The sequence below is a fragment of the Chironomus tepperi genome, unplaced genomic scaffold (assembly GCF_022539635.2).
Source record: "Chironomus tepperi strain 1889 unplaced genomic scaffold, CSIRO-AGI_Ctep_v1 contig_85, whole genome shotgun sequence".
NCBI lineage: Eukaryota > Metazoa > Arthropoda > Insecta > Diptera > Chironomidae > Chironomus > Chironomus tepperi.
Window position 1 is genome coordinate 1,198,400 of NW_027226207.1, and position 15,125 is coordinate 1,213,524.

Consider the following 15,125-nt stretch of genomic DNA (forward strand, 5'->3'; position numbering starts at 1 on the left):
CAGGTAAGCTTGTAGAGTCATTTAATTTCGAAAATGATTCAGACAAACTTGACAAGATTGATGTAGATTGATGGCTTTTGATGAAGGAAAAATGATTGGAGAGGAAATGAGAAAAAAATTCTTGATTGATTTGCATTTTGACAAGCTTTTCAATAACAAACAAGACAAACAAGTTGAGTCTTACTTGGAATTTGTGAACTTCATATAAAAACATCTGCACCAAATTTTAAACAAAATATCCACAAGGAAATCAAGTAGTTGAGGGAGACGAGAAGTTGAAAGAAAAATATGTTTGTAATAATAGATACACATATTGGCAGCAATCATACGGTTAACATTCATTGAGATTCATCTGTGAGTGAAGGTGAATTTCACGAAAAATAAAATCTCAATAAATTATTAAGTATTATGTCTATTAATGTCTCACTCAATAACTCTCCATTGCACGGAACAAAAAAACAAACGTTTTGAAAAATTAAAACGATTCCGAAAATGATGACAAGTTGTGGAGAGATGCAATAGAAGTTGTAAAAAGCGCACTGACATTGAGGTTAATAGGAAATTGTTGTAAACTAATCACAACTTAATGAGTCAGCTTTATTACATCAGCTGTGAATTGCATGTGCAACTAGGTGTGTGGGATTTATTAATGAATTGTAGTAAAATTAGAATTTTCATTGTTTTGCGGAAGTATTGAGGACAATATTGATTAAGTGATGATGAATATTTCGAATAGTAAGAGGAAGACGCCATACATATAAATGATTTGGGCCACTGAATAAATTGTTGACCATGGCAAAATAAACATATTGATAAAAACTCCACTAAAATACCAATATGGTCAAGATCAATCCTTTTGTATGCAAATGTACACCTCATTAAAGCTGATGAGCTTCAAAGAAAATTGGCAGATCACAACAAAAAGTTGTACTGTAAATGTTCTGATGTTCCCAATGTAATATTTCTTTGTCAATCTTGTCTCATTTATCCCGTGTATAAAAGTTAGCCAATTAAACTATTTATAGACCCACACATGACTGTAAACACATGACACGACTTGAAATAGTTTATGTTTTAGACAAATAGACAAAATTCAATCAACACCGCCCTTCCGTTTCTGCTTCAATGCATCAAATAATATGAATTTTTTTCTCAATATTATTATTGTTATTTCTTCTCAAAAAAATGGGCATTAAAAATATACTTGAATTCAACCTTGGCCTTAACTCAATAGATACAATGTACGTCAAAAATAAATTGTAATCTCATAAATGACGAAACGAATTGAAATGCGAATGAGAGAGTGAAGTAGAAATATTTTTAAAGGAAAATACGAAAAAAATATGAAAAAATGTGAATAAAATAATTTTACACATTTCCATATATGGAACAATACACATTGAGACGTTAACCCAAGACGAGTATAGTCAAGTAATAAATGAGAACTTTGATGAGATGTGAATCAAGGGTGATACGCTTTAAGAAATTTCCGAAAAGTTCGTGGATGGATTTTTATGGGAGCTTTTGTTTGAGATTTTGAAGATGAGAAAGAATTGGAGCAGTTGTGGCATTTACGGAGGTGTATTGTGAGGAATTGTTGGTCAGAAATTTATTCGATTGGATTTTAATTGAGAAATCGTGGAATTTTATTAAACAGCTTCAATAGCTTTAGAAAATTTTTCACAGAAAACTATTAAATTTTTTAATTAGAAATTTTTCTTTGAAAAAATCACTTTGGTCAGTTTCCTCAGAATAAAGCACAAATAACACCCACATAATAGAGTCTCATTCTAGTCATCACGAAACCACGACAAAAGGGCCACAGAAAAAATAAATAAACAGTAAACGAACTCCATAAATGTAAAACTCACCCATCAGATGCATATCCACTTCGACCAAAGCTACCGTCCATCGTATTCGATCTCTTTAACGGCTCAAAGTAATGTGCACTACTTTCCACATCACTATTCTCAATACTATAATTCGCACTGTCCTTGTACTTTACATTTTCACTTCTATTACGATAATCAAATAGCTTTTCGTTATCAAATACACTCAAATTATTCTCTGGTGTCTTGTCGCCAAACGTATATTTACTCTCATATTGCCGACCATATCTCGTACGTTCAACAAAATCTTGAGATAAATTCTTGCGACCAGATGTTACACTTCCATTTAAATTCAACGCTTTGCGGACCATTGATGGACTCGAAAGTCCATGTTGCATTCTTATTATTTTACCATCAGCCGTAGATGGCAAGTACGAGAATGGTTTTGAATATTCGCGGGCGTGGTAAGGAACATTTGATTCCTCATACCGTCGACTTCCAGAAATATTATTTTCTGACCGTAATACTTCCATGTAACCTAAAGACTGATTTTGCAAAAGATTTTCAGATCGCTTTTGATATTCTTTTCGCGTATCGTCCGGAAGACTGTGTTGGTAACGTGTTGATTTTCCATGTAGTTGCATTTGTGTGTCTGTATCATAATAAAGCTCATCATTGTTTGCGTAAAAGCCTTTGTATTGTTGATCAGATAGTGCTGGTGTATTGCGACCTGATTCTGTTGGTGTTAATGTTGTCGTAATGCTTGATGTTTCACCTATATCGTTATTTTTAGAATAGCCAAAAGCATCACTATAACTATAACTTCTCTGTGTATGTGATCGTTGATCATTAGTTGTGTTAATGTTGTTGATTACATTCGGCGAATGATTTTGATTGTTATTCGGTAATGTTCTGTCAACTGCATTTGATCTCATTGATGCCGTGTTCGTTGTCGTTTGAGTCGTTGCTGTGTAAACATCAGAATTTTGTTTACTCTTTTCCGTACTGTATGCAATATCGGGTAATGCTTCAACAGTTAATAACATCTCAGAGAGCAAGTTGTCCAATTCGTCATGACAAGTATTTGCTGGATGTGTTTATATGAAAAATAAAAGTGTACACACAAAAAATGTAAATTATTAGTTTGGAGACCTTTAGCACAAATATATAAAATTAATATGAGATTATCATCGCACAAAATTATGTGTTCATATATTATATTGTGCTATTACTCATATTATTTTTTATTATTATTATTTAATATTAATATCCATTATAAGTCTTTTCATACCTGACGGGCTTGTTGCTCTATCATGCCAAGATAATGCCGATGATGTATTATTTTCTATGAGAAAAGAGAAGGCGATTAGAAGAAATGAATTTTTAATACAAATACGTTTGAAACAACAGCAACAATAATAGGCAATTGTAATAAATATTAAGTAGCAAGTGTTGTTTGTGGACTGTTCTAGAGCGCATACACTAAGTAATACATCATACCCGGCTTTTAGGGTAAACTTGTCATATACCACGTTGAAGTGTTTATGGCAAAATGTCACAGAGTCAAGTAGATGACCTGATATAGTTGACACAATTGTCTAGAGTCATAAAATAACATTTTCGCAATTTGCGGCTCGTTTTATAGACCGGTCTATTTTTCAAATCCCACTCTCAGTTCCCCACAGTCTGATTACCCAACCAAAAATATCTTCAAATGTAATAAAAGTGACCGAAATACCACCAATATTGATTAAAACGTAAACAGTAGAGATAGATGTTTCCGAAATTCCTATCGAAAATAGCGAGTTATAATTAACATTTGAAGAAGAGTCTGACAGACATAAAGTAAATAAACAATCCGAAATCAATTGATTTAAGAAAACATGCGCAGCCATAAAATACACTTTTCTCATTTTTTTAAAGTAAAATCGAACACCGCCAATAATTTAATTTGATTTGATTTGAGCATTACTATAATTTTTTTGAGAAAGTAAATTGCTTACTATTTGAAATTTCATGACTATAAATCCCAGAATCGTAGCTTTGCATTAATGGACTTTTCACGTAACTCCTCTGAGGCGGTGTCGGTTGCTGTTCCTGTCTTGGTGATGATCGTGTTGCAATTGCTGTATGTGAATAATTTCCATCAACCATTGTTCCATTCTCATTTCTCGCATTATCCCATTCAAGTATTGTTGATAAGATCCGTGAATTCTTTGATATTGGCGCATTTAAGCGTGTCTCAATTGTTCGAATATTTTGCACCGTTAATTCATTATTATTTGCATTTCTCTTCTCAATCGTTGCATAAAGTGATCCATCAACCGGTCCTTGTGTATGTTGTGTATTTAATTGTGATAAATCAGCGATTGATGAGTAATTGGATATTGGCTCCTTGCGGATCAATGGATTTTGAAAGATTAATACGTCTTCGTTAAGACGGTTAATTTTGTCGGGTGTTTTGGTGAATATCAGCGTTACTTTGTGATCCATTGGGAATTTTTCATCTAAAAATAAACAAAAATTAAATGAATATATGGGTGGTGTACGATGTTCATCATCAGTTTGTTTATTAATAATTTAATTTTTGTGCATAAATTTTCATACGAAGAAAATTGTCGGTTAATAATGAGAGAATTTTAATTTAATTGTGGCTATTAAAAGTGTCATATTATTCGGCATCTTCAATTAAAATTCATAACATGTTGTACAGTTTTCGAATGTATAATTTTATACTCAAAAAATGTGACAGAAATGGCATATATAATATGTGTGTCTTGTTGATAAAAGGCTATTGACCTAGTGGTCTTACATATGCAAAAACATCCGAAAGGGCTTGTAAGATAAGTCATGTAAATAAGTTGTAAATATTTATCAGACATTATTTGCAGTTGAAAAATTTCCTTGAACAAGCATTAAAAAATATGAAACTTCCAGATGAAAGAGTGCATTAAGCTTTTTACTTGAATATTGCATTCCAGCAGCAATTTTTCATCAACATTCCAGAATTAGCATTCATCACATATGCAATTCATCACAATTTATCTAGCCTCATTCATTATTATTAAGATAAACCTAGAATTATAAAAGCATTATCAATCTTATTCAGATTATGGCTACTGAGTGGCAATTGTTTCCCACAATCTTATCTGGTCAATCTAAATTCGAAGAAAGCTTTTTTTAGCCTTTTATATAGCCTCTTTTATCATGAGCACTGCAGAACTTTAGTTATATCGACAACACTTTATATTCGGTCAACACTATGTCACAAAGGCCTTACTATCACACTGGCCGATTCGTTCAACCCTAATATTCTAGATTCATCTCTGTTAAGACACTATAGAGTCATATACCTTATTATACATTCTTACGTCACTTCTTAATCAATTCACATATTTTTTTAACGAATTTAGAATTCAAGTTTATAATTCTACGGGTTTTTCTACAGCCTTGACACTCATAAAATATTTTTTAATGAACACTTCGAACACATATCACAAAAGCTTAATAAAATAATGATTTAATGATTTTTCTTTTGAATCACCTTGATGACATTTTGTGTGATTAGCTCATAATCACCGCGATCTTGTATGAAAATAATTGTACATGCTGTAAAAGTTTGCATGTACTACTGCACTTTATGTCTTTTAATAAAAATGTTAATTAATTATTTACCGCTATGAGGAAATGATATATCATTTTTATGAAACTCAATTTCGTTCCTTGCTATGGCACATGTGTGAAATTGTATGCTCGATATGAGCTCCGTTTGACGTGACTTATTGTGTATTTGAAAAAAATGTATAAAGATATCGCCCCTTAAGATAATCGGACTTTTAATTTCATAGATAAACTGTTTCGTTGAAATTGGCATAACATAAATGTCTACAAATACAGTCAAAAGAAAGAGGAATAAAAAATAAATAATAAATTATGTAAATTTTGGCTTCTATTTCAGATTAGGAAACATAAGAATATAAAATCGTATTAAGTCGTTTCATTTTAATGATTTAGTAGAATCAATAAAAATGAAACTAAATAACACGAGCAGAAAGAGAAATATATCAAAATTAGGAAGAAATTTGTTATCGTTTGAGGTGGTTTTAGCGCATTTTTCTCAGAACGTGTTCATGTTTTGATGCTGTTTATTAATAATTTGTCGGCTTTATGGCGGCAGTCATCTTGAATAAGTGGAATCGGAAGGTGTTTTTAATGATTGAAGTGGACGGTCGTTAAGTTTTTATTATTTTAACCTACATTTCTGTCTAGATTCTTAGGTTTATAGCATTTTTGGTTGAATGACATGATAACAAAACATTTCGTTGGCTTTACTAGTCAGAAATGTCAAAAATATCTATGTTGGCTATAAGATTTCGATAGCACACTAGCATAATTAATTTCCATGTCATTCGGAAAACAAATGCGTTCAAAATTCTGGCTTTGTTTCAGAAAATGATTAACAGATGATTTTCCTAGTCAAGGCTGAATTTTATTGCCACATTCCAACAGATTTAATCAAAAAACTCAGACATCAGAGACATTTTTAATAAAGATGACTATGCACTGATATCATAATCGATAGTTATTTATCTTCAGGAACATTCATGAACTCAAAATGTGAAGGACATGACGATCCTTTCAAGTTGACAAACCCATTCAAAAAATGCGCTAAAATCTTCTTAAAGGAACCGAAAAGAAATAAAGTCTTATACCTGATATGAAAATGAATCGTTCGCCTTCAAATATTTTAATGAAGCTACTCCATTCATTTTCATGATGTGATATTTTGTGATGCATACACGGTGGAGATTCCATTTTTATAAATTTCAAATATAATGGCTGAGAATTAATTTTGATTTCACCTGAGAGTAAACCAAAGAAATATTCGAGGTATCTGAAATGAAATAAAAGAGAAGAAATTGATTGGAAAGAAGATAATATTAAGGAGCAAAAAAAATTTAAAGAAGGAAGGAATAAAGAATACTTAGAATCATATCAAGTCAATCTCCCGTAGAGATCTCGTTTGAAATTAAACATATGCAAATATACCTTTTATAGGACGGTTGCGTGATTGGACCAGCGGTGTCATCAAGGAACTTTTGCATTGAGTATTCATCCAAATCTTGTATATTTCGTGAGTGATCAGGTGACTTAATTGAGTACGGTGCTAAATTCGAGCTGCACATTTTCTGGTAATACAAATAAGCTGCCACGCTTGTAGCAACTCGCTGAAAACTTTTCCTACAAAAAATAAACAAGAGAAGAATAAATGTATGGAAAAAACAAATAAAGTTAAAATGATGACATAATCGCAAAAAAGGTTCAAGTTGGAATATTGGATGAGGACTTTGTGACCAGAGTGCATTATTTTGCGTTTATGAAGTTTTAACATTCAATTGACAGGAAAAATAATTTAAAAAACTGCCAAAAAATTGCTGAGTCACGTGCACACTTCAAAAAGTTTTTCGCTTTTTTATCACCTTTAATGTGTGATTAGGGGAATACTTTTTAACACATTTTGTTTAAAAAAGTAGCAAGAGCTCATGTTGTTGATAAAATAGACGCTTTAGCTCTTATTTTGATAAAATTTAAGAAAAATGTTAAGAGAATTTTGAAAATTTCCCGCCATTTTTGATTTTCAAACAAATTTCTAAGCTTGTTGATTTAAAACTAAATTAAATAATCAAATTCATATTTTCTTTCACGCTAATCCTCGAAATACCATAAACGATTTACAAACAAAACGCAAAATAATCTTCAAAGATACCATTCAACACGATTTACGACTTGTAGTCAATCAGTCTCACAAAATGTTTACACAAAACAAGTTTACTTTTTGCAAAATTCTGTGCTAAAGCAATCCATTAACAACACATTTAAGAAAATGTCAAAATAATAAAAAAATTAAATAAGAATAAGATACTAACCGATCTTGAAGGACAACAATTTTGTTCTGCCCGCCACTCAGCCATGTTTCAATATGTTTGCATAGTTCGCAGAGTTTCTCTAATGATATCGTAGATAAGCATGACTCTAAGTCAAATAGACGATAATTTTTGCCGTGCTTTTGTTCTAACATTTGTATTAAGTCCAGCTCATATTTATCACCACGACGATTTCCGTTCTCATCATATAAGAATAAGTCATCGATTTTTGACGATTGCTCTGGTTTGACGGGCAGAATTGCAGCCAGTATTCTTTCTGTTACATAACATAGTTGCCATGTGTTACCTCCCGTTGGTGTCGTTGATGTCGGCGTTTTTGCTCGACTCTGTTGTTGCTGTTGTTGCTGCTGCTCATAGTTTTTTTTTTCATTTGTTTTGAATTGAAAAAGCAAAAGGGAAAATTAGAAAATGAAAATGAAAAATTGAAGGAAAAAATAGAATTTCGAAATTTTTTATTCCGCGTTTTTGTTTAATTGTAAAAAAATTTCATATTCTATTTTTATCTTCCCGCAACATACATTTTTTTGCCTTCTCAATTCCAACTTTTTTTTTTATTTACATACCGTTTCATTTTTCTCCAAATGTGTCTGCTGCTGCTGTTGCTGTTGAGATCGATCCTCATAGCTATTACTAGTCTGTATTGTTTGAGAAATGAGAAGAAAAAAATGTTTTTTAAAAAAGAAAAAATGAAAATTGGAAGAAGGAGAAGGAAAAACCTCTCAAGATAAATTCATGGAAAATATCATTGATGATTTTAAATTTGTTGCTATTCATAGCGTTTGGCTTTCATGATCGCAGCGAGTAGGGGTCTCGAAATTAATTATTTTGTTATTCTCATGCACACTTAATCGCTTAAGATAACCGAATTCTTATTTTTGCTCGGATTAGATGACTTTTTGCGATGATCTTATGTACTTTAAATTTTTAAAAATGCAATTAAAACGAATCACTTAAGTGATTATGTTCTTCTTTACATCTCCTTCAATTGCATCATCGACTGATATTTCTCAATGAGTCAGAAACTGTCATAAAGTCTCTCAGTTTATGACCTTGGTTTTTCTGCATAAAATTAGTGTTAATTTCAAACGACTGCTATCTTTTATTAATTCAAACGACGTAAACAATAAATGGTAACATTCTGCTACGTAAGTGTCGACTATTTTGTAATGATATTCAAGCTTAAGATGTCTAATGGATGCTAATTTTAATGATTCATATTAAAAACAAACTACGTAGTAAATTTTGTCGAAATGAATGCTCTGACAATATTTGCATCGCTTGGTGGTCTCAAGATTGTCACTTGGATGGTTTCAAATTTACTTATTATGAAAATTTAAGATGATTTAAATGGAATTCAGAATTGTATATACAGAAAAAAGATTTAATTAGGTTAAGTAGTCTGAGTTATGGACAATGAGTCAATGAGTCACCAATAAAATCACCATTATAACAATAGTTATCCGGGGATTTTAAAATGACTGTTTAGTAACAGGGCAAGCTATTCGATATGGGTATATCCCCTGTATCATCCCTTAATTAACCGCTATATGACATTTATTAATTAAAATAAATGATAATTACTAAATACCACAGTTCAAAATAAATTTACTTGCTAATTCAGCCATTCAGCTTTACAAAAACATATTCCCCCCACCGAGCATCTCCCAGTAGGAACCTCTATTTATGAAAACTCACATATGCGAGTGAAAATAACATTCATAATTTCCCATAAAAACATAAGGGAAATGAGAAGGTAGTTGGAAGTACTTAAAAAAATTAAACAAATTTTTGTTTTCTCGTTCATAAATCGATCAATATGATTCCATTAAGTGCTTATGTTCGTTGCTCATCAAATTTCAAAATAGGAGCAGTCATTGTAGCCGGAAAAGGGCAATAAAATGTAGAGCACTAATGGTAGCAGTGAAAAATCATCATCAACAGTATTGTTGATGCCCTCGCGTGAATCAACATTTGCAATGTGAAAAGTGAATATGAATGAGAAAGAAATGGGGGGAAATTCCAGAAAAGGGCGTGACTGCCTTGTAAGAATAATTATTTGACACCATTCATCAAATGCTCGCTTATGTCTCATTATTTTCTTCTGTCTTGTGTTTCGCTTGTGTTTGCAGTAATAATAACTTGGTCATTGTTTGGCTTTAAAATTGCAAAAAATTTATATACTTATTCTTAAAATAACAATATTGACACAATCAACATATAACGCGAATGAATAGGAATTAATAAGTGAGTAGCTAAAATGATAGATGACGTAGTCCTCACAACACGTCCTCGTTTTGAATTTTAAAATTTACTTTCATTGTCCGATCATTCTCTTAAGAAATATAAAATTCCTTTGAGATATATACATATATTATGGGCGATTCTATGAATAAGATGTGATGTAAATGATCTGATGTTTGATTTATGGATGAGTATCCTTGCTAGATTCTTAAGACAGCCTCGTCTGGGATCTTATTAATGAGGGGGTTGGCCCACCTGAAGTTGATATTTAATCTGAAGATCCTTAAATTGATTCTGGTTGATGCTTAAAACCATAATGGAAAATGAAATTACTTCAAAATTTGAAGTCAAATCACAAAATTTCTGACTACGCCCAAAAGTCAAAATTTCAATTTCCTGATAATTTTCCTAACAAAATACTCAATAATCATTTCCTAACTCAATAATTTATTCATGAAGAATATTCTCATTCACAGAATCGACCGATATTATGTTTTAAAAAAACTGGCTCCTATACCTGTTTTAGTAATGTGCTTGGCAGGCTAAAAGACTGTGAATTAACTTTTATCATTCTTATGCTTCTTCTTTTCCTTATTCAGCTTTATTTTGCGATACTCTACCACCCCGCGAGAACTGAACGTTTTTGTCTTTTGTGTACACTTTTTTTTTTGTCAAATGATGCCAGTTAAATAAATATTCACAGCACAACACAACACACAACACTTTATCCGATCTGTCAAATGATTCTCCTTTTAATTAATTTCATCGACGAAGAAAACAAACTCAAAATTTCTTAAAAATAACGCAAAAAAAATATATATTAAAATTCTTCTCCTATCGCTGACTGAAGAATACAAAAATAGTCGGGTCTATTGATGCAATTCTATTATTATTGTTGACCACAGAAATGTGCTGTTGAGAAGTAAAAGTTTTTCGCGGATTCCGTGCGGTTTGGTCGACGATAATGTTGCGACTAGCATTCAGTGATGAAAAAATGCTGTTGTTTTTTTGCTTCGCTTTTTTGCTTTACTCAAAATTTTTTTTTGTATGTTGATTCATTTACTATGAATATTCAAGAAAATGATATGTGTATGGATATTCTTTTTTCATCAGTTCTTATGTGTATTATTTAATTTTAAATACCCCTCGAGAAGATGTAGAGGAACTGGGACTGTATTTTATTACTTTATACACACATCGATGTGTATTAATATCGCCGTCTTGTTTCTTTTTATATTCGCACATTTGCAACACAGACATAAAGACTAAGAAAATTGCTACAGTTTATTCAAAATATGTGTCTGTTAGACAAGGAGTTGAGTGTTTACGGATGTTGTGTTTATTAAATAAATAGTTTGATTTTGACTCGGCTGATCTTAGCGGAAGGGAAATATTGCTACATTTCAAGCTCAGCTGAGGTGAATTTAATTAAGGCATTGAAATGTACAATTATTTTCCAATTACTAGAGCTAATTTTGATAGAATAACAAGCTAATTAAATGAACTTAGTCAATGATATCCCGAAAAATTCCCGAAATTTCAATGCCAACTGAATAAACGTCGTCTTCACTTGTATTAGACCCCCAAAAAATTCGTTTTATCGCGAAGATCTTCATGTATTTGTATAAACAAACAATCTTCTTATACACTTATTGGCAACAACAAATGTAGTACAGCGAATTTACATACGATATTCTTTCAATACTATTGACTACAAAAGCAACAACATTGTATAATGTACACAATTATTATTATTATTATACATACATGTATCTTTCCATTTTGCTGTGGTTGATGATTGTTATTATTCAATGACTTGCGGCAATTTAAGTATGTCGTAAGGCAACTTGGATATGCCAGAATTCCATTACTTTTATCCCATTGACGAAATATTAGATAACCTGTATCAGTATATCGAATTTCCGGCTAAAATTATTTTATTGATAGATTTTTATTTATCCGTTAATTCCACATTCGCTTATGGGAATAAATTTATTCTCACCAAAACTTCCATAACGCGAAGATTTCTTTCAATTGATTTGAACACAAGAAAAATGTAATAAAAAATATTCACAATCTAAGTGTTGCACAACTTCGTAGTTACTATTGTTGTTGTTGTTTCATTATTGTATGTTGTTTGCAATAAAGTACGGTGAAGATGTGATAACCGCTTTAAAAATTCGATTATCATCTTTTTATCTCATATCGCTTTTAATATGTGTGTACTCAAATAAAGTGGCTAGTAAGAAATGACGTCTGTATAGGTTTGTTTGATTTGGTATTATGGCGCATTTTTAATTTGAATTAATTTTATTAATTAACTGTGTGGGTTGAGAATTGGTGTGATAAAATTATAAATTTGCCAGATTTTTTATTGCCTAATGCAGAACTAGTTTAAATAGACGCTAAGGAATGCAAATTTGTTTTCATCAAAGCACATTCTTCAAAATGTCATGTTGTTTGTGTCTTTTTGAAATGAAGTTTCAATAACAGAAGCCAGAGTGCTTTATTCAAAATGACTCTATATGATAAGGGCAGATGGGTCAACGTGTACACTTTATTTAAGAACGTCTGAAATGCTCATAAATTAAATTGAATCTCACGTGCAAATCTATTGAATCTTTGACCTTTTTGAAGCTCACGAACCTCATTTTTTAATTCATTTTGAACTTATAACACAAATTACAATAATTCCGTTCAAGGTGGTGCTATGTTGCTCTATCAATAACGCCCTCATCATTAGCATCAGCATTGAACCGATACCTTCAATAAATTTAATCAAAATTTAATAACACGTTGCACCACCCAACCCAAAGTGAATATAAAATCGCATCATTCAATATTAAAAATGCACCGAAAATACCTTGTGATACTCTTTCATTCGATTCCTCTTCTCTTTTGTTCCTCTTTTCTTTTTCTGTGTTTTTGTGTATATTTTCGTTCTTTTCTTTTCACTTCGATCGAGCGGAAATTATGTTTCAGTACTTTTGAATAAATTTATTTTGGATAATAATCCGTAAAGTAATTTAATTTCTATGATTATATTACTGTATGTTCCTATCTTCGTCTATCCTATTTTTGGCTTCGTTAGCTACAAAAAGATATGTATAAATAACATAGAATTATGTTGAAAATTATGAGTGTCAAGAGGAAGTCATTAGTGATCAATATTCTTTAATTTCCGATTTGAAAAATTTGTTCATTCCTTAAATGTGAGGAACCACGAGCGTGCGCGTATGATAACTTATGATTGAAAACTAGTTAAAAACGTGATGATGGGAATAAAGAAAGAAATTTCGAAAAAAATGCTCATTTATTTTTAAAAAGAATCCAATCATCACTCACAGCGCATCCAATAATTGATGTATGTTAGTTAGTTAGTAAGCTTTCTTTAGGCAGCATTATGAATATTGTTATTGATGTTTTTATTATTGTTTCTCCATAAGATGTGAAGAAAGAAGAGATTTTTGTGTAGCTGACTTTCATTCAATAATCTCTTCATTAAAGTTTTCAGTTTGACTGTTGGATATTGATGGTTGATTATGGTACTTATGTGAATAAATTGAGCTAATAAATTTTATGGCAGAATCAAAATTGTCGGATATATTCATTGACTAAATACAGACTTCTTTTATGGATAATAAACCTAAACTTTGTGGTTATTGTGGTTTTCAAGCATATTTGATAATTTTTGATCGCCTTGGTGTCGATTTCATGTAAGGGACAATCTTTGTAAAGTCACAAAATCACGGAATAGATTCTAAACACTTTTTTGACATAACAATAATGTGTGAATTAGTTAAATGATCTTCTTAAGGCGATTATAACAATAACAATTTAAATAGACACAGCCATTTAGTCGCACGATTGAATTTGGACAAATTATCACTTGGGTGATCTGCTTGATGTCAATATTTTAGACACAATCTGGGTTAAATCATCTTAAATTGAGATTTTTCCGTTTTTTACGATGAACATTTGATGACAGATTAGCCATAAACTACTACTGTGATTGAAAAATTTGCGTGGTCGGGTAAATATTAATGGAGATCATTTAAGGTGCTCTTTGAGGTCATTATGAGGCAAATGAGATCTGAGCTAATGTTTTGTTTAAAACTGAATTTGGTAAATGAGAAAATAATTTTGGCTTCAAAACAGAATACTGAGTCCCAACTTTAATGACAGTCATTTAGTTCTTATAAAAACACACTCAATTCAATTGATTTTTGATAAATAACTTCCATCTGGATTTTGATCACTTCCACAGTCATTTAAATTTAATGACAACTAGCCAAACTATCTAAAATTAGAAATACAGCATTTTAATGAAATTGATACATTCTTGCTTGTTCCTACAGAGTCAACGATTCTTGCTCCATTTAAGACCACTATAAAAATATCAGCGGAATCAATAAAAAATCCTACAAAGTAATTTAATTCTTAATCCTCTCGAACTTGTCTCAGTTTTCACAAATTACTTTAACATGTTTGCTTTGTTTGAACGAAACTGCTTGAAAATTTTGCAACACTTAAATGCTGAAAATCAGTTTTTAAAAATTACATGTTATATTATTTATTCCTATCATACTTTACATTTTAAAAAATGCGTTGGTGTCATGCAATATATGCATTAGTACATTTTAACTACCTTTCGTTTTCGTTTCTTCGCTTTTTGTAAATAACAAAGTAAGATTTTTTTTTTTTCAATTTTCGTTCATATATGCTTCATTCTTTTATTTTTATTCTTTTCTCTCTTCTCTTTTGACTTTAAGCAATCGACATTTGATCGTTATTCAAATAAGCTATTCGAGAGAAAGAATTAAATAATAAAAATGAAATGAAAGAAAGAATTTAAGAAAACAAAGTAATTGTTTGGAAGATCATAGAAAGTTAATGAAAGAAACGCATTTATGCTTTGTGTTTATGGGTCATAACTTTACATTGATAGCTGATGACTTTGAATAGAATCGTGGGAATCAAAGAAAAGTCATCAACAGAATTCAATTAGTAATTTATCAAAATAAAACGCTCTTAAAATTAAGTCATGATCAGTAACATAAGCACTGGGTCATTTACTTTTGATGTCCATCAAATCCTTTGTTTAAAGTGC

General features: G+C 31.1%; 1 protein-coding gene across 8 annotated transcripts in view; it reads right to left on the reverse strand.

Moving 5' to 3' along the window:
• Positions 1-15,125, reverse strand: part of by (focal adhesion protein tensin) — a 32,162-nt gene that overhangs the window by 7,377 nt on the left and 9,660 nt on the right. For 3 of the 8 annotated variants that reach the window (XM_070634315.1, XM_070634318.1, XM_070634317.1), the window contains exons 4-11: positions 8,338-8,409; positions 7,757-8,124; positions 6,879-7,070; positions 6,542-6,723; positions 5,505-5,714; positions 3,833-4,336; positions 3,121-3,174; positions 1,872-2,916 (exon numbers count right to left, since the gene is read on the reverse strand). In XM_070634315.1, the coding sequence (XP_070490416.1) occupies positions 1,872-2,916; positions 3,121-3,174; positions 3,833-4,336; positions 5,505-5,714; positions 6,542-6,723; positions 6,879-7,070; positions 7,757-8,124; positions 8,338-8,409 (2,627 nt within the window). Of the gene's footprint in view, positions 1-1,871; positions 2,917-3,120; positions 3,175-3,832; positions 4,337-5,504; positions 5,715-6,541; positions 6,724-6,878; positions 7,071-7,756; positions 8,125-8,337; positions 8,410-10,532; positions 10,999-11,782; positions 11,942-12,017; positions 12,255-12,878; positions 13,058-15,125 lie in introns of those variants that run through there. The other 5 variants (XM_070634319.1, XM_070634320.1, XM_070634322.1 and 2 more) reach the window with 5 other exon arrangements.